The 19,422-nt window shown below is 42.9% G+C and overlaps 1 protein-coding gene across 2 annotated transcripts in view; it reads right to left on the bottom strand.

Moving 5' to 3' along the window:
- Positions 1-3,533: 3,533 nt before the first annotated feature.
- The window catches only part of SLC24A2 (solute carrier family 24 member 2), a 248,718-nt gene continuing 232,829 nt past the window's right edge, over positions 3,534-19,422 (bottom strand). For both annotated transcript variants that reach the window (XM_032308954.1, XM_032308955.1), the window contains 2 exons: positions 19,060-19,226; positions 3,534-12,746 (listed from right to left, as the gene is read on the bottom strand). In XM_032308954.1, the coding sequence (XP_032164845.1) occupies positions 12,497-12,746; positions 19,060-19,226 (417 nt within the window). In that variant the 3' untranslated portion in view covers positions 3,534-12,496. The remainder of the gene's footprint in view (positions 12,747-19,059; positions 19,227-19,422) is intronic.

Raw genomic sequence — 19,422 nt, 5'->3', positions numbered from 1 at the left:
TTTAATAATTCCCAATAGCTATTACCAATAATAACTCTGATATGGATACAAAACAAAACTTAGTTGATGAGTTCCTATTTTATTTTATTATATTTTTAAAGATTTCTGTATTTATTTTAGAAAGAGAAGGAGTGTGTGAGTGTCAGGGGTGTGAGGGGGGCAGAGGACATCCTGAAGCAGACTCCTCGCTGAGCAGGGAGCTGATGAGGGGCTCGATTCCAGGACCCTAAGGTCATGACCTGAGCCTAAATCAAGAGTCAGACGCTTAACTGACTAAGCCACTCAGGTGGCCCCCTATTTTAAAATTTATACAGAAAGCAATGTCTCTATGAAAATTTCAATAAAGTAAAAGTGGTTAGAAATTGTTCCCTATAGACAACTGAGCAAAGATTTTAATCAAACTAATGAAAGTTGCCTGAAATCAGCACTGGTGAAATTAGCATTAATGTCATTGTGACGAAAATATTTACATTCTCAAACATAGATCAAAAATGCCATTGGGGCTGTAAACATCACTGGGTTGAACTGATGCTAAAATGTCTGTGCCTTTTCCCTAAATATAAAGCAGCTCCTAAATAAACCCTTGTCGCTGAGAAGTGGGATTCATTCTGGAAGGAAGATGAGGGCAAGCACGGATTTTAAGCTTTCCTTAATGTTGACTGTTTGCCCTCAGTCTTTAAGTTATCCTGATAGAGAAAAAGACCTTTAAATCTTCCTCTGGGGAGAAACCCAGCTACAAGGACAATGCCTATGGATGTTCATGAAAGAGGCCCCCTTGGAGCATGATTTGGGGGATGTGCTATTCTATGGCTGTGGGTTGCAGAAAATCCTTCAAGAGAATGGTCAAGTTTTGCCCAGGGAGAGAGACCCAGAAACACAAGAGAAGCAGACACCTTAGAACCATTTTACCATGGATGGTAAAATGCCCATCCATGTGGAATGGGCTGAAGGAGGGGTCCCAAAGTGTAGCCTCAGCAGTTTCTGTTCCCATGGAGACCATTTAAAAATTGAGGCCAAATGGACTTTCCCTGCTTGAATTGGTACCTTTGCACTGCTGTGGATGGGGACCTGGATACGTGTGTGTGTGTGTGTGCGTTGGGGAGAGAGAGAGAGAGAGGGAGACTGCACATGAGTGAGCTGAAAAGGCAACATTGGCTGAAGTGCTTCTACCTTGATGTTGCAGACTGAATTCTACTTGACAGAACTGTAGTGGTTCTCGAGCACAGGCGATTTTACACCCCCCACCCCTGGGTACATTTGCCAACATCTGGAAACATTTTTTTTGTTCATTGAAACTTGTACTTAATGGATAAAAGTCAGGGATATGCTAAACACCCTATAATGCATAGGACAGCACCCACCAACAGATAATCTTCCAGCCCCAGATGTCCACGGTGCCAAGGCTGAGAAATCCTGTGATGGAGACACCAAACTCACTCGTTCAGTTGCAGCTGGCTTTCATGTACTTTGTTATGGAGAAGTGTAAGTTTAGGAAACGCCGAAAGAGGCCCAACACTTGATTGACTTTGGTGTTTTCACCCTGCCTCGTGGCTTGTGCGGCCCATAACTCTAAGTCCTGGGACTTGGGGTCATTATGTAGCTCATGGAGAAGGTGACAAGTGATCTTTATAAGCTCGAATTTGGGTAATGGAAGGACTCAGATTTAGTTTAATATTCTGACACTGTGTGATCTTGGGCATGTTATTGAACCACTCTGGGCCTCCCATTTCTATTTGTAAAATGGGAATAAAATGACACCCAACTCAGTTATTATGAGGATTAAATGAAATGTATACAAAGTATTTAGCATTAGTGCACACACATCGTTGTTAATAAAATGTTTGGATTTGTGGTCAGGGCAGACAAGAAAGTTACGAACAGAATGAAGAATCCAGGGATGCCTGGGTGGCTCAGTTGGTTAAGCAGCTGCCTTCAGCTCAGGTCATGATCCCAGCATCCTGGGATCGAGTCCCACATCTGGCTCCTTGCTCAGCAGGGAGCCTGCTTCTCCCTCTGCCTCTGCCTGCCATTCTGTCTGCCTGTGCTCGCTCTCTCCCCCTTTCTCTCTCTGATAAATAAATAAAATCTTTAAAAAAAAAATGAAGAATCCAACCAAGAAATGAAGAGATTAGAAGACTCTAATCCAGAGGTACAGAAAAACTGGCTGAAACTAAAAAAAAACCTGCAAAATTCACCTACTCAAATAAGGAGACAAAGCTTTGAAAGAGATTTCAAGTTAAAAAAAAGTAATGGGGGGCGCCTGGGTGGCTCAGTGGGTTAAAGCCTCTGCCTTCGACTCGGGTGGTGATCCCGGGATCCTGGGATCGGGCCCCGAGTCGGGCTCTCTGCTCAGTGGGGAGCCTGCTACCTCCTCTCTCTCTGCCTGCCTCTCTGTCTATCAAATAAATAAATAAAATCTTAAAAAAAAAGTAATGGTAATGATGCTCATTGGATTGCAACATTAAACTTGAGTGGAGAGGCTGGGGCTTGGCAAAGACGGGGCTGTCCATGAATATGAAACAGGATGTGACTCACAGTCTGAGTGCTCTGTGACTACTGTTGGCTCCTGTAGGGTCATCTTGTATGTAGGGATCATGGGTCATGTTCTGGGATCCACACAATCCATGATAAATAACAGTACTGTGACTCAGTCTCAGTCATCACATCCTCACAGAGATGGTAGATCTGCTCGTTTGTCATTAAGGTGACACTGAAATATAGTGATAATAAAGTAAATCGAATTGATAACACTGACATTTTGGTGTGGTTTAGGAATAACTTTTATAATCATTGGGTTGTTTGGTGTGCATTTGTATTTTAAGATATTCTACACAAATCTGGCATATCAGTAATCAGATTAAAGTTTGAAATGTGTAATTGATATTAGTCTCATGATATTCATTTTAAAGACATAGTAGATTTTTATTGTTGGTAAATAGTATTAGGTGAAAACCTGGTTTATGATATTTTGTTTGCTATATTAGATTAAGAAGAATTGCTGACGTGCCTAGGGAAGGTGTTGGTTTTTTTTTTTTTTTTAGGTTTGTCATGCTTTTGGAGTATTTCAGAAAATTGGGTATGTTAATTGTGTAACATTTAAAAAGTGCCTGAGGGAATTTAATTCACAAGTGAGGATAACTATTTAGTGTTTAATCTTTTAAATTTATCAGTTACTTGAGTATAATCAAAGAAGTCAGTGACTGAAATTTTATTTTTATGTAAAATATCAGATTTATAACAAGACTTCTAAACTGAGTTTAAAGGCTTAGAGAACACTAGGCTTTTAAATTTACAATTTCAGTATATTTAATTAATAAAAATCTATTGTTCGTATAGTCCTTTCTATGTATGAGGGTCTATCGGACATTTAAGAGCTCAAATGACATTAGTAAGCATTCAGTAGTTATAATGAATATAAGTACTGCTTGCCTTTTTGTTCCCTTGAATCCCTGCAATGAAATGTCTACGACTGTCTATTTCTTGAGACCTGAGGGTCCTGATTAGCTGACGTCAAGGATTATTCAAAAAACAACTTTTTTTAGAGTCAATAATTTTATTACTATTATTTTTCACACCGAGGAGATTTAGTTACATAAAGTGATATTCTATGAGTTGATTACCAGTAGTAGAAGCACAAAGGTGCGGAAAGTGTAACAGGAACACAGTGAAGAAACAAACGCCCTTTATCAAGTGAAGTTCATGGGACAGAAACATATTACTGCAAACAGCCTATGTACAAATAAATATAGCTTTCTATGTACAGACATATTCACAGAGAATAAACTGACGCAAAACCTCCATACAGCTGTCATCCAGTGAAAACTGCGCGTAATAAACAAAACACACAGAAAATGACAAAAATAATCCGGAAGTGCATCATTTGGATTCTTGTTGGGGGTAAAGATAGGGGTTAAAATGCTTCTTTAAAATGGAGGCAAAGAGAGGAAGCAGGGGATGACATTGATCCCTAAAAAGATCCTTTACAAAAATGGCATTCTGAGATTTTTAATGTAACCTGTCCAAAAAAGGGTTTAGGTGCTCTAGGGCAAATGGCTACATTCGGGTCGGTGTCGATCACATTCTGTCTGTTTTACCAATATGCGAAGAACAAAAGTATAATTTATCTTTCCTCTAGGGCTGGCAGCAACTGCATTAATCCAGGAAGGAGTTTTGCTGTTCCAATTTGCAATGGCTCTTTGAGACTCCAGATTGCTTGGAGATAGAAGCTCTTGCTTCTGGAGCTTCTTCACACTCGAGGAAGGAAATGCACCGCAATACTGACAAATAGAGGTCCAGCCATTTCTCCTGGGCTAGACTGCAGGGCACAAATATGGACTTTGCGTGCAGTGCCCAGCAGGGCTGTATGTTAACAGAGACTCCCTTTTCCGGATGGAGAGTCTCTGTCCTTTGGAGAAAGTCTTCAGACCACAAAACAGTCCCCCACAAGAACATCACTGGCTCTTGGTCTAGACCCTCTATCTTAGGGCAAAGAAATATTTAAGCATCAAACTGATGGGGTCATTCAATTTAATGTACATGTTTATATTAATTATTTAAGCACCCAGTTGTGGTGAATATTTCTAGGCTATTAAATGCTTTCTGGTCATTCTTTTAGCTTTCCCTCAAATTACACAGAAAGTTGTGATCAAGGGAAATATTAAAGTTTTTAGTTGTGGGGACCTTTGTGTGTATAGCTAAGTAGCCTACCATACTGGTCAGAACTTGTGTATTTTAGCAGAAACGCAGTGCATTATGAAGTCTATTATTTTCTGTGTCCTCCCAAGGAAGGTTTATAATGTCGGCATAGGAAACTATCGACAAATTGAATATCTATATTTGCCATTTTTATAAGGGAACTTCTTAGGCCCATCCTACATTTACATAAAAACTCAAACAAACCTTAAATTTCCCAAGTATATATTTGCCTACTTATCCATTTCACTCTCTATATGGGTGAACCTTGCTTTACATAACAAATGGATTCCTGAAAAATAATAAACCTATAATTTAGAAAGAGAAATATTTTCAATATTGTATCAGAACTTGCTATTTAAAGAAACTATGTCACAAGCTACTTTGAAGATGAAGAATGCCTTTGTGAAATGAACAGTTTCTTTCATTTTCAGAGTTTTATTGAAGTACACATCCAAAATTTATCAGTAGGTTAGGATTGTCTAGAACAGTAATTGTATGCAATAAAAAATAGAACAGATAAACTCCAATTTACAACAAACAATACAAAACAGGAATGACTCATGACTGCTTATTGACTGACTATATTCAGAAGCCCTGAATATATGTATTATTGGTATTTTATGGCTTTAATTAAGACAATTGTCTCTTATGAAGTACTATAAAGTGCAATATTAAAAAATTAAAAACCCAAAAGGCATCCATCGTCCTTCAGTTTAATCCTGATGAGAAGAATTGGAAATTCATTTAATTAAATGGCAAGGAATTATCTATCCTTACTGCATGCAGGTAATTTGATCCTTAAAATTATTTAATTCAGGGATTCAAGACTTAACTCATTCCTCTGTGTGTGTGTGTGTGACATGATCACTGGTATTCTCTTTCGGTGAGCTGTTTTAAGAACTGTCAGTCCCAAGGCCTTCGCTACTTATGGACCCAACATAAAGGAATATGCAGCCCAGTATGTGAGAACACAGGAGCAAATTCTCATCCCTTTGGGGAACGGTAGCCCAGTTTCCTGGACCAGGACCCAATCTATAACCAATTCCTACCCAACCTAGCACGCGGGGAAGGAAATGCACGGCAGTACTGGGAGATAAGGAGAGGTCCAATCATTTCTGCTATTTTCCTACTGAAGTGAAATAAATATGAATTCCTTTAGGTAAATCCAAGCAGGTAGGGCATCTGAATGATTTCCAGCGGTGTCTCCCCCATTCTGAATTCCTTGTGAGGTGGAATCATGCGAGTGTGGAATTATGACCTTAAAAGTGAAGCTCATGATTTTAACCTCTCTCCCCGGGCCTCACGATCATGCCACATCCTGTGTTCATATTTTTCTCCCCTGGCTAAATGCCTGTTAGGGCTGTTGTATCAAAGCCTACAGGTGCTCGGAAAGTATTTCTGTGACTCTACTCTTTTATGGTCGTGAATTCTGTTCATATTGTAGTAGCAATCAGGAAGGATTTTTTTTTCCCCCTAAGAAATCACCAGTGACGCAGAATTGCGGGAGCCCAACACTTTTGAATAGTCACATTAATGAGGAGGTGCAGAAAATGCTCACTGGTCTTGCCAAGTGCAAACAAACCCGGGACTGGTGCTGAGAACCTTGAAGGGGAGTGAACGCTGACTCCACTCTGGACTTGAAAACCGGAAGTGGCATTAGAAATAAGCAGACTGAGACTCAGAAAGGCCGAGAAGGGAGTGGCCCATAGGTGGAACAATGGCAAGCCAAATGCATCGGGGACGGGCTGAGAAATGCATCAGGACCGGCTGAGAAACGCACTGGCTCAGTGTGTTGGAGAGGAGGTACCGAAGTGATAGGGAACAGAAGATGAATGTGAATTAGCAATGAAGTGTGACTTCCTAAAAGTAAGAGCAACAGAGGGATGCAGAAAAAGGGAGCAAAGCATTGGGTTTGCGGTGGTAAGTCATCCCCGTCCAGAACCGACCCGTATCACGATTAGTCATAAGGCTCTAAGATTCAGGCAGACCCTACAGCACTTAAAATGGCTGAGTAGAGAAGAACAATACAAATTAAGAGGATTAGGAAAAAAGGGCTCTGAAATAAAACTCTAAAGATACCTCTGATGAAAACAGATAGAGTCACAGAGCGGTGGCTCCCAGCTGTGTCAGGGCTACAAGGTAAAGGGGTATAGTTTTCTGCCCCCGAAAAAAGACAAAGGTAGAGTCATCAACTTGTTGGGCTAGGGTTAACTTGCTGGCTGTTAATGTTAATAGCTGAGGAAACCTGGTTCTGCCAGGAACACCTAAGCCAGGACCCCTCTCTGGTGAAAGAATTATCCTTCCGCTGAGGGTGACAGGCTGGACGAACTGTTTTAACAGAATTAAACCTTTGGCAAACTCAGTGCAGATTCCATGGCACTCTTCCAGATGTAGGCCGTTCTCTCTCTCTCTATTTTTTTTTTTTTTTAATTCTTTAAGGTTTTCTAGTTTGTCAGTCATTCATTTAGTGAAAGTGCTCGGACTTAATTTGGTGTTCTATGCAGTTTCCTTTGTATACTAATTTGAACAGAGGTGTCTCCCCAGCCATAATTATAGGGTCATTTTTGTCTCTATAAAACCTGGGTGACTTGTGGATTCACTTTATCATTTTTAGCGCTCTCTTGCTGTTTTTAAAGGACACTTTCACCAGGCAGATGAAAGACGACTGTAGAATTCAGGTGGTTCTGAGCAAGGCTGGTCCCCTGGGGGGTGGGGGCGTCTAGGTGGGAAGATGTGTTATTTCCATACCAAACACGATGCCACTTCTGCTCTCTACAGATGCCTGAATTCTCCTGGCAATCACATGCCATAGCCCTTTCTTTCTTCCCAGAAAGAAAGCATACTGGGTGTTTCAAAGCTCCCAGTGAAGGGTGGCGGGAACCAAACAAAAACAAAAACAAAACCCCTAAAAGCAAAACACTGCAATGTTGTAATGATAAGTAATAGAGTGGTGAGAAGTGTCCTTTATTGCTTTTCTTGTTTGTTACATAGTTCAAAGAATGCAAAGCTGTGAAATCAACAAAGATACACAAAGAGAGGCAAGAAGCTAAGCGGAAATAGTGGGGTAGGGGCACATAACCTTTCCATCCCAAGGCCTTCTAGAGAAGGGAAGATATTTTCATCTGGGACTCTATGCAGGTTCATATAATTAGTTGAAAAAGCCTGAAATTTGTAATTATTTAAAACTATGCAGGGGATATATATCAGTGTGACACTTGTTTTCTTGGGAATTGTCGTAAAAGGAAATACTTTTTTCCTTTCTTTTCCTTATGCTTCATTCCCCTCCCTCCCCCACCACTAATTCTCTTTTAATGGCAAAGTCCTTACTTACTAATTAAAGACAATATTGCTGAGGGAGGTTAAGGAGTTGAGGATGTGTCTTTTTAAAAACATTAAGCCACATGCTTATGTGAGATCTGGCTTAGCCAGAATGAGCATTAGCTTCTACATCAAGCCTTCAGGAGATAGCTGATTTCCCCAGAAATCACCCTGAGGACAGTTTCCCTGTATTTCTTCTGGAATAGACCTGTCACTTCTAATATGGGCACTTAATTACTAGAGTAACAATCTGTCCCCGTGCAAGGAAGCGTGGCATCCTTGTAATTGTGTGTATGTGCATTGGCAAGTGCAGGGAAGAAAGCATACTGAAGTTTCTGGAAATGCTTGTATTCAGATAGGTCATCAGACTCCTATCACATATTCCAACCCAGCAATCTCAGCTGAGCAGGGAGCGGAAGTCCCCTTTTCTCCAGCTGTGTCTCTGGCTGGCAGCTCTAGCTGCTGTGGTTTGCTTGGTCAGCTTTCTGTTAAGGTGGACTGGGGGTGGGGGTGGGGTGCTTCCCTTTATGGCTCATTGCCCATCTCCCTGTTTCGGGGTTTAAGAGCTGTGAGCGTTAGTGGGGAGTCTGCCAACTTTCTCCCTGCCCAGGAAGGGATGTACATTAATATTATCAAATGTCTCATCAGTGAGGCAGCTGTGTTTTGCTGAAAGGACTGCAAAGCACCTGATTCATGCCTTTCCTAGAAAATAAATTATAATGGCCCCTGTCAGGGGGCACCTGTTAGAAGCCTTACAAAGCATATTCCCTGACTATGAATCAGTGCCTGCCTCTTTATATAATCTTTTGGGCCCGCTTTAGGATACTCTGCCTCATCTGCCAAACTGACAAACAGCCCTACGCCTTGGTCTGTGCACGTGTTCTGTGGCTTCCTGATAGGGGCTCAGCGTAGGTCCTGAAAGACTGCACAGACGCCATCTCACCACCAGCTTCAGTGCTTCAGGAACTAGTCAGGTTCAGAAGGCAGCGGGACCCAGCACGCGCATTTCCAGATGCAATTTAGAATGTTCTACTTGGGCATTCCTGGCTTGAGCCAGCTTGCTCTCCTGTGCGGGGGCTGCCTATGGATGGCCACAGGGGAGGTGTGAGCAAGCAAGACCTGCTTGGTTTGCTGGGGCTGATTGGAACCCTCGGGGCAAGGCTTGCTTGTTTTAGGTTGAGAAGCAAGAAGGTGGTTCTAGAATTTTTGATATTTATACACCCTGCTACAAGAAAGAGAAGAATTTCTGCAGTCTAGGCTTTTCTGTTGTGTAGTAGTTGTGTAGTCTCTGCCTATAGGTCAGCACTGAGGCTACAGCTGGCCATTTCCATAACTCCACTCTTGGAGTGGGGAAGTATAAGGAGTGAGGCCATACTATGTGGCTTAGTGTGAATACACGCCCAGAACAAACCTTAAGAGATCAGAAAGAGATGTTCCCTTACATTGGTGGTGTGTGTGACTTTTCTCTTCCTTCATCACGACAAACTTGATGTGCCCTGCTTTTGAATCCTGAAGGTGACAGGTCAGAGGGTGATGATGTAGCGTGTGTACATACAGATCTGGTATAAGGATATATTTATACATATATATATACAGGCATGCAGGGAAAGTGCTAGAGATGACCTGCTCAGGAAAGTTCTTTCTTAGAATTATGTTAGGGATTTGAAGGCTTTTCAAGATCCACTGTTGCATTCTACACACCGCTCTCTGGACTTAGTGGAGCCCAACACATGACCTTATAGACCCATCCTGAGGACAGCAGTGGCCAGGGAAGGGGACTGCCTACCAGGCAGGCAGGGGACACGGCTGTTGTACATCGTGCTCAGTGCTCCTCACAGGGGCCAGAATAGGCTCATAAATCCTGTCTCCTCAAGGGCGACTTTTAACAGCCACAGCATTTCCTGGGACGTGGAGCTCCCGAGGCGAGTGAAATGCTCTGTGGCCGCTTGGATGGGTCTTCACTGTGAGCTGGAAACGGCTGGGAAGGAGTGCGGGGGCAGGGAAGCGTCAGCAGGTGCTGGAACAAGAACCGGGCTACGGTGGGCCTCCCTCATCCTTTTGGGTTTCATGCAGTTGGTCTGCGGCTGAGATAACGTCACCTATCCACACCTTCCCTCGGGTAACAGACCAGCCAATAATACATACTCATGCAGTAACCCAGTTTGCTCCCGTTCAAGTAAAGCGCGGGGGTGGGGTGGGGGAACCACCGCAGGATCTGACAAAAAGTTCACTTATTCATTCTCTTTCCCTCTAAGGAAGCAGCACAAATTCTTGCCTCAATACAACACCCTGCCCTTGATGAAGATGTGGGCGGGCTTTTCTCCCTCAACTGACCACCGACTTTGCAAAGTGGGGGTGGGGGGGCTCACCTCTCCTGTGGCGGCCATCTTGCTTCCCTATTTTCCCAGAGGTCCTCCGCGCCCGGAAGCGCCTTCTGCTGGCGGGGGAGGAGCGGACCCGCGCTGCCTGTTACTGCCCTGCACTTTGGAGGGAGCTGGGGTCTTGTGGAAGGAATACTGAGCTTGATCTGGGGTTAGGTCTCCCTCCCTTGCTCTCTGTGAGTTGCGCCTCCTCTCTCCCCATGTGAGGAGGTCCGTGCCCACAACAGAATCACAGCGTCATCAGGGATACAATAGACTGGAGACAAGAACACACGTCGTAGAGTTGCCAGTATGGGGCGTGGGCCGCCTAAGTTGGAAGGTGGGGGCCGAATAATGGGCCATCCTCTGTTTACTTTTTCAGCTGATTGAAAGGAAAGCATGACTTGGGGGAATGAGAAACACTAATTTTTCATCAATTGACTTCGCCTCCCCCTCCCCTCTTGTGACGTTTTTTATTTTCTATGGACACAGACCTGAGAAATCATACAAGATATTAAACAGAATGGGGGGGGGTATGAACGAAATGAAAATGTCACAGGAATGTTGAGCAAAATCAAGAGATCAAAACCCTGGAGTGACTGGGTTGAGGAAGAAGCATGAAGAAGTCTTCAGTGGACTCTACGCTTGTGGAAGGAGAGACACAGATTTTGCATGTGCCTTAACCAAATCCTGGTCCTGGCACCACTAGGCGGAGGACTCAGAAACCTTCCTGAGTGTGCTGAGTGTGCAAATGCCTTTCCAAACATCTCTAAGCTACCTTAATCCAAGCAATATTGATCAGAATCAGTTTAGTTCTATTGGTGGAATAATGATTTCTTTAGATACTGAAGCCCTTTATGAACCACATTGGAAGATGCTTTAAAGAACTGCGTACGCCCTTATATTCCCATTAGGTGGCAAGTTTCACTGAGCCCCTCTACTTGATGGTATTTCTTATTACATATGGCAGGCTCTCTTGGCAGGCATTTGGATTATATGTGAGCCCTTAGCATCAAAATACGCCTAAATGACAATCAGAGCTAGATTTGCCCCCCCACCCCCCTTTTTGGATGATAATGAGACATGCATTAGAACAATATAGGTTCAGTTTATATAGTCTCATTGTCCTAGAAGAACACTAATTTGGTTTGCAGTTATATTTTCTACTTGCATGCTAGGGCAATATATTAAAAAATTTTCAAAAACTCCTAACCCTGGTCACCTCTCCCCTGCCTCTCCCCACCCCAAAGCAATATCCACTCAGTCTGGGTTTTATGTCTGTCTGTCCCAAGTAACCCCATGGGTTTTGATCAGTGTACCCCAGCAGGGGTGGGCAGATAGTCTTCACTGATTGGCTGGTGGGAATATTTTCAAGGTCTCATCTCAGGGTCCCTACAGACCCTCTCCACCAAGCCCTCCCTCCTGCAACATATTTCTCTAAAATATCCGCCTTATCAGGCAGGATCCCAATAAGTCCAAGGTAGGCTGAAGGTCACAGCAATAATTCTGTTAGTTTACCTCTTGCACTTAAGAGGTAAAGCTCAGACTGAAGGTTGATGCCCCTCTTCAAATAGGTGCTATAAATATACTAGAGCTATCCCTGAAAAGATGCATTTGTATTTATATATATATATGTGATGATTTTATATATATATATAAAATTTTTCTTTTTCTTTGTATACAGGTACGTATTACTCTATAGGTATGAAAGGAGAGGTATAATACAGGAACAGGCAGGGGTATATTCATGTGCATCTATTTATAATTTGTATGTTTTGTACGTATATAGAGAGAGAACCTCTGTCATTGTTTGCATCATTACAACAAATGTACCTCCGACCAGCGAGGAGTACCTGTCAGTGGAGAAATGGAGAGAAGCCCCAAATGGACGGTTCTTGCATGGTCTCTTGTGTGGAGCTGTTTCAGTAGGCAAGGTTGGCAGCAGCTTGTGAAATGAGTGGGCCCAGTGTGAATCCATCCATCCTCAAATCCACCAAGGAGGGACGCTCTGAAATGCCCATGGCTGTGTGTGCCAGCTGCCTCCTCTGGAGAGGTCAAGGAGCCTAGAACCCAGGGCGGGGAGGGACCATCCATGCTGTTAGTTCAAGATATGGCTTTTCCTACTAAATGGAGACAGGGCACACAAGAATTCTGTCTTCTAGGAGGACGCTGATCACCAGGAACACAAAATAGAGGCCGAACATGATGAAGCCCAGCACTTTGTTCATCCGCCATTTGCAGAGAGCAATGGAGAGGATGACGAAGAGCAGCATGATGAAGAGGAGGACGATGGCACAGAAGAGGCCATTGCTGCTGACAGCCACTGGTTGGAACCTGTGAATGATGGTGTACAGGAGCCAGGGCAGCGGGAGCCTGTGAGGGATAGACGGGGGAGCGGTCAGACATGTTGAAGAAGCCATACGGCATAGTGTCAGCTTCTTGGAATCTGTAATCTGAGGAGGGTGTCTGGTTAGGTTCACTATGACTGGTGTGAGGCCAGCCCAGGAAATCACATAAGGAAGTCAGGTGACCTTCAAAACCCTTTATCTATTTCCCGACTAAATTAGGGAAAAGAGAAGATTCATTCTAGGGTTGAGTAAGAGCAAAGCTGTGACCACTGCAGGTGATTTTATTTATTTATTTATTTTAAAATTAAAAAATTTTTATTTATTTAAAGTTTGATTTATTTTAGAGAGAGAGAGAGTGAGTGGGGGTTAGGGCAGAGGGAGAGGGAGAGAGAGTCGTAAGCAGACCACATACAGAGTGTGGAGCCTGCCACGGGGCTCAGTCTCAGGACTCCGAGATCACGACTTGAGTCGAAATCAAGAGTCCCACGTTTAATCCACTGTACCACGCAGGTGCCTCTATTTACTTATTTTTAGAGAAAGAGAGACAGTGAGCATAAGTGGGGGAAGGGGCAGTGGGGGAGAGAGAGGGAAAGGGAATCTCAAGCTCAGAGCTTGGCGTACACTTGACCCCAAGACCCTGAGGTCATGACCTGAGCCAAAACCAAGAGTGAGACGCTTCTCCGACTGAGTCACCCTCATACTCCAAAAGACTAGTATGACCACCACAGCTGATTTCTGAGTCTGGTTTGAAATAATTGTGTTTCTTTCTTACCCTAAAAAGGTGAACTGGAAGATTTGTACAGGGCAGGAGAAGGAACAGACAAATGGAGAAAAGGCAGAGAAACTGGTGGTGAAAATGGCAACATTATATTTAGGGATGGAGACAGGGAATAGCAATGACTTAATTAACAATCTACCAGGCAGTGAAAACAAATGATACATGATTTAGCTGACTGAGATTTATTTCGGAAAAGATGGGACAACCTTTTGACTAAAATTTGTCTTCCTGAAAAATTTGAGGAAGACAGTATCTTGCATTTGTGATGTGGTTTTTATAAAAAAAACTTTATTACATATTTTTATACCTGCTCTGTCCCTTTGCATTTGACTTCTAAAAATCTGGTTACATCTTTTGTTTTCTATCTAGAGTGGCGATTCTGGAAGACATCAGAAAAGCCAACTGTCAGGTGCACCCTGGAAGTGAGTTAGGACTCTGAGCAAGAGGAAAATGGCCGACAACACATGACCCACACGGCCTGTGCATCTCCAGGTGCCTGAGTGAGACGCAGGGCTATCCATTGAGCCTAATGATGGAACGTTGGCTGGGGAAACATGGACAGAGCCGCTAAGCTGGATGAGGCTTCTGCAAGGTCTTAGCCTTTGGCTGAGGGAGATTCTGTTTTGGTCTGACCTCAGAGAAATGAAAGAAGAGGTGCTCTTTTGAACCTCAAGTTCTTGAGAGGAAAAGCAAATAGCTTGAGAGAAATAATGAGGTAAAAGGGGTCGTGAGTTTACCTATCTGAACTCCTCCGTTGGAGGGAGCAGGTGAAGGCAGAGCCCTTGAGGGCCTGGCACATACAGGCCCCGTCTGGGTTCATATTTAACCTGGGCCAAGCTGAAGTGATTGATGCAACTGCCTCATGGCAATCAGTACAGGTGATTTGCTCACTAGAGCCCGGCTGGGAGGCGCAGACGTCCTGCACCAGGTCAGGAGGGGAGGGGTTCCACAGGCCAGCTTTGGGTACAAGGTGCAGCTCCAGCTCTCAGCGGGGGGTGGGGTGCGGTGGGGGAGCCCTGGCATCCTGCTGTCAGTACTGGAAAGTTAGGAAAAGAGGGAGTGGTTTTTGTGTATGTGTGTGTGTGTGTGTTGGGGTGAAGTGCTTGCGAGGAGATGGTACAAACGCGAAAACCTCCACTAGGGACTTGTCCTGGGGACCTCTTGTTCCATACTGCCCATTCTTAGGAAGAAAAGATCAAAACCATTGTACTCTTATTAAGCGAGACATGCACATGTGCATGTACGTATCCAGTAAAGTGAAGTTGTGCTGGATGGCACCACAAATAGGTAAAAACCCTCTGTAGGAAAAATTACATTTTTTCATGCCTTTTATCTACCAGTTCTATTGTCAGGGAGCAAGAATGTTGGGGTGACTGGGTGGCTCAGTCGAATAAGCATCTCTTAATTTCGGCTGGGGTCATGATCTCAGGGTTGTGAGATGGAGCCCCAGGTCTAGCTCTGCTCTGTGTATGGAGCCTGGTGGGATTCCCTCTCTCTCTCTCCCCGCCCCCCTCTGTTCCTCCCAGCCCACGCTCACTCTCTCTCTCTCTTGCTCCTAAATACATAAATAAATAAAAATAAATAATATATATTTGAAATATACATATGTATAAAACTTGCAAATGTAATTTTATTCAGAAAAATGGTCATTTCAGGGTGCTTGGGTGGTTCAGATGGTTAACCATCTGCCTTCGGCTCAGGTCATGATTTTGGGGTCCTGGGATCAAGTCCTACATCAGGCTCCCTGCTCAGTGGTGAGCCAGCTTCTCTCTCTGCCTTTCTCAGTCTCTCATGAGTAAATAAATAAAATCTTTTTAAAAAAGATCATTTTTGGGATGCCTGGGTGGCTCAGTTGGTTAAGCGGCTGCCTTTGGCTCAGGTCATGATTCTAGTGTCCTGGGATGGAGTCCCACATCAGGCTCCTTGCTCGGCAGAGAGCCTGCTTCTCCCTCTGTCTCTGCCTGCCTCTCTGTCTGCCTGTGGTCGCGCTCTCTCTCTAACAAATAAATAAATAAATAATCTTTAAAAAAAAAAAAAGAGATCATTTTTTCTGTATTACTTTGAGTAGTGAGAAACTGGGGATACCTTAATCTCTAATTCAAAAAAACTAGTTAAGTAACAAACTTTTAAGTCGAAGTAGTGTCATACAGCTGTTAAAAATCATAAGCCTAAAAAAAAAATCATAAGCTTATAGTGATATAGGCAAATACTCATGATGAAATTCTATAGTTGAAATGAAGGATGAACATTAAAAAAAGCAATGTTATTTCAATATTATAAACTATATATATCTAAAACAGAGTGGTATATTATCATTGATTTTTATTTATGTTTTATATGTATTTTCTAAATCTTTCACGATGAATATGTATTAATATAAGCAAAAGCAAAAGCCAACAAGACTATGAAATATCTTTCATGCTCAATATATTACTTACAAGTTCATCAATTGGTATAAACTCTTTTTTGGAAAAGTATACATCAATAGCCGCTAAAATGCTCATTTAATTCATTAATATTTCTTGGAGGAATTTGTTCTAATACAAATAATTATAAGAGGAAGTTTTCTGCATGAAGGTTTTCATCAAAGTACCCACAATTGCTGAAAATTGGAAAAAAAAAAAATTGTGGCTAAACTGAAAAGCAACAGGGTGAAATGTAGCTGTCCCTCAGATTAATATACTGCTTAAACTATAACTTTAACTAATGAGGAGTTGTACTGTTCACGCAAGCATACTTAAAGATGACCTTGAGAAAAACTTGTACCAGCAGCAAGCCTCTGGCGGAGGGGATGATACATGTCCTTGAAGCCAAGCAGCTGGGAACTCCCTGCCGGCTCAGGGTGGAACCCGCCCACTTCCCTTTTCCATCATCTCCCGGACCCTCTGAGGAAGCCTCCTCCTAAGGTAAACCCTTTATGTGCGTTTGCACAACTACAGATCCCTGCTGCCCGACCAGACACACCTTACTCCTCTTGTTTACTTCATTTCTCTCTCAAACTTGTGACCAACATATGACTCACATTCCTCCTTGTTTACCCTCGAGACTTACTAGACTTGTAACTATTCTATAACCTTCTTCTCCTTTGCTATCTTGTATCTAATAAACACAGGACTGAGGCGTTGTTCCCGGCGACAGTCCTTCCAGCTGTCATCCCCGGCTCCCTCTCTCTCACAGCTGACTTGTTTGTGCCTCATTCTTCTCCCGTATGGTTAGGAAGGTGGCAGTGAAATACACTGAAGTGATAAGCTGTTAATTATGAGAGCTACAAAGAAACTTAGAAAAATAGTTGATTTACTAATTAACAGATGCCTACATTGTGCCAGGCAGAAATGGCATTAAAATGGAAAAAAAAAAAAAAAAAAGCCCTCCAAAAGGACAAAACTGAATATTCAGGAAGAAAATGTGAAATATTTGAAAGCGACCATACAAAAGTTAAGTGTTGGTCCTGGGTAGTAGTGTTAGGGGTTACTTTCCCTTACACTTCCCTGTAAGCTGTGACTATATATACAATTTAAGAACAATGAACATAAGCATCTTGTAATTCTCTAGAATATTTATTTTTCAAAAACATGACAAATGGGCCTTACGATTTTCCCCAGTTGGTAGGATTTTCTCTTTGTATTAAGCACATTTTATTTTCCTCTTTACAGGAGACTGACCACAAAAACTACTCTAAATGTGTAATCAGTGCGACTGAGAAATAGTTTCTACCAGAGACCCCCTTCCTTCCAAACAGCTACCTTTTAAGGCATTCATTCATACAGTCAGTCAGTCTGCAAACATTTGTGAAGTCACCACGGTGCATTAGGGATTGCTTGAGGCTACAGGGAGCTGTTGCTCTTGAGCAGTTCACAGTCTAGTGCGCAGACTGATAAACATGACCATAAGAGCATGATCTGCAGAGAGTTCCCAGAAACAAAAGCCCCCAGTCAGGCCGAAGGGCATCCGGGAAGCTGAGATTTGACATTGGTAGGGTAAGTTGGAGTTTTCCAGACAGACATATGGGAAGGAATCTTGAGTGAGAGGGGCCTATGAAGGAAGGAGATATGGCAGGAGAGGAATCCTTTGGGATCTAAAGGTGGTTAAGACGGTGGGAGCTCAGGGCAGTGTTTTATGCAGAGTGTCATGGTGGAAGGCACAGACTCTGCCCAAATCCCAGCTCTCTCACTTACTGGTTTTGTGAACGCTGTGCCCTTCAGTTTCCTTCTCTGAAAAGTGGGGATCATAATACATATGTCATAGGATCATTGTGTGGCTTCAAGGAATAAAAATATACATAGAGTTCACAAAGCAGACACTGAGAAAACCCAGCCAACGCAAAGGTATAAGAGAATAATATGCAAGATGTTCAATGCGAAAGTAGATCCATAGTTTCTAAATTCAAGTCTCAGGGGCTCAGTTCCGGGACCATAAGGATCACATCGCATGTCTTCCTTTCTCAGGGGTTCTCATTCAGCATTACTTATCAGACTCCTTTTACTTCAGACACGTTAAATGAAATGACAGAAACAAGAGTGTCCCAGTCTGACCCACTTTAGAGATGATTCGTATTGAGAACTCCAGACTGCTTAGCTGTAAGAATAGATCTCATCTTTTGACTTTCAAAAAACCTGGAATATCTTATTTTATTTTTTATTTTTAAGATTTTTTTTTTTTTATTTGTCAGAGAGATTGAGAGAGCACAAGCAGGGGGAGAGGCAGGCAGAGGGAGAAGCTGGCTGTGGGACTCGATCCCAGGACCTTGGGATGATGACCTGAGTTGAAAGCAGGCGCTTCACTGACTGAGGCACCCAGGCGTCCCTGAGAAACTTAGAATATCTTTACCAGCATACATAAATAATAATGCCAAACATGCCAGCCTTTTCCAAAGGAGATAGAATATTTTTGCTGGGCCTATGTTTGTTCCAGTTTGTTTTACGATCCAAAATCTCGGGATGCCTGGGTGGCTTAGTTAGTTAAGCCGCTGCCTTTGGTCATGATTCCAGGGTCCTGGGATTGAGTCCCGCTTTGGGCTCCTTGCTCAGCAGGGAGCCTGCTTCTCTCTCTGCCTCTGCCTGCCACTCTGCCTGCTTGTGCATACATGCTCTCTCTCTCTCTCTCTGATGAGTAAATAAATAAATAAAATCTTTAAAAAAAAAAAAAAAGAAAAAACCAAAATCTCATCCGAGGCTGGTGGGGACTTTAATCAGAATTAGAATATAGAAAAAAATATAGGAAAACTGCACAGCATCTCCATCATACCTGAATACTGAATATTCTTAACTTGTAACCCATGCCATTATATAAGTAAAATTCTTAAAGTATTTCCTACAATATCCACTCCATTTGCAGGCATGTGTTTTTGCCTACCTAGGGATAGCTTATTCTTCATTAAGTTCTCTGAAAATGAAAAATGGAGCAAGTGAACGGTACTCCCAGTGTTTCCTTTTTATTGGTATTGGTTAATTTTGGGCTCAGAGATCCCGGTTGTGTTTTCACAGCCTCTCAGAAGACAAAGCCAGACAAAGCCAGAAGGCAAAGCTGGTGTGTGCACTTTCGTGGAGCTGTCTCTACTCACCCCACAGTGATGTCAAAAATGTTGCTTCCAACAGAGCTGGACACAGCCATGTCTCCAAGTCCCTTCCGGGCCACTATGACACTGGTGATAAGATCAGGGATGGAGGTCCCCGCTGCTAAGATGGTCAGACCCATAATCTCTTCACTAATGCCAATGGTCTCTCCAACCTGAAAGTAATGACAGGGACACATATGAGTGTTTGAAGTCACAAAACCAACACTCACAAACATTTCCATGCAACCCCCTTTCTTTATAAGAAAGCTTTATTTATTTACTTGAGACAGAGGGAGAGAAAAAGCAAGAGAAGCATGCATAAGTGGGAAGGGCAGGGAGAGGGAGAGAGAATCTCAAGCAGATTCCTCA

Source organism: Mustela erminea, chromosome 12 (assembly GCF_009829155.1).
Source record: "Mustela erminea isolate mMusErm1 chromosome 12, mMusErm1.Pri, whole genome shotgun sequence".
Taxonomy (NCBI): Eukaryota; Metazoa; Chordata; class Mammalia; order Carnivora; family Mustelidae; genus Mustela; species Mustela erminea.
Note: the sequence above shows the minus strand (reverse complement) of the source record. Positions and strands in the feature narration are given on the sequence as shown.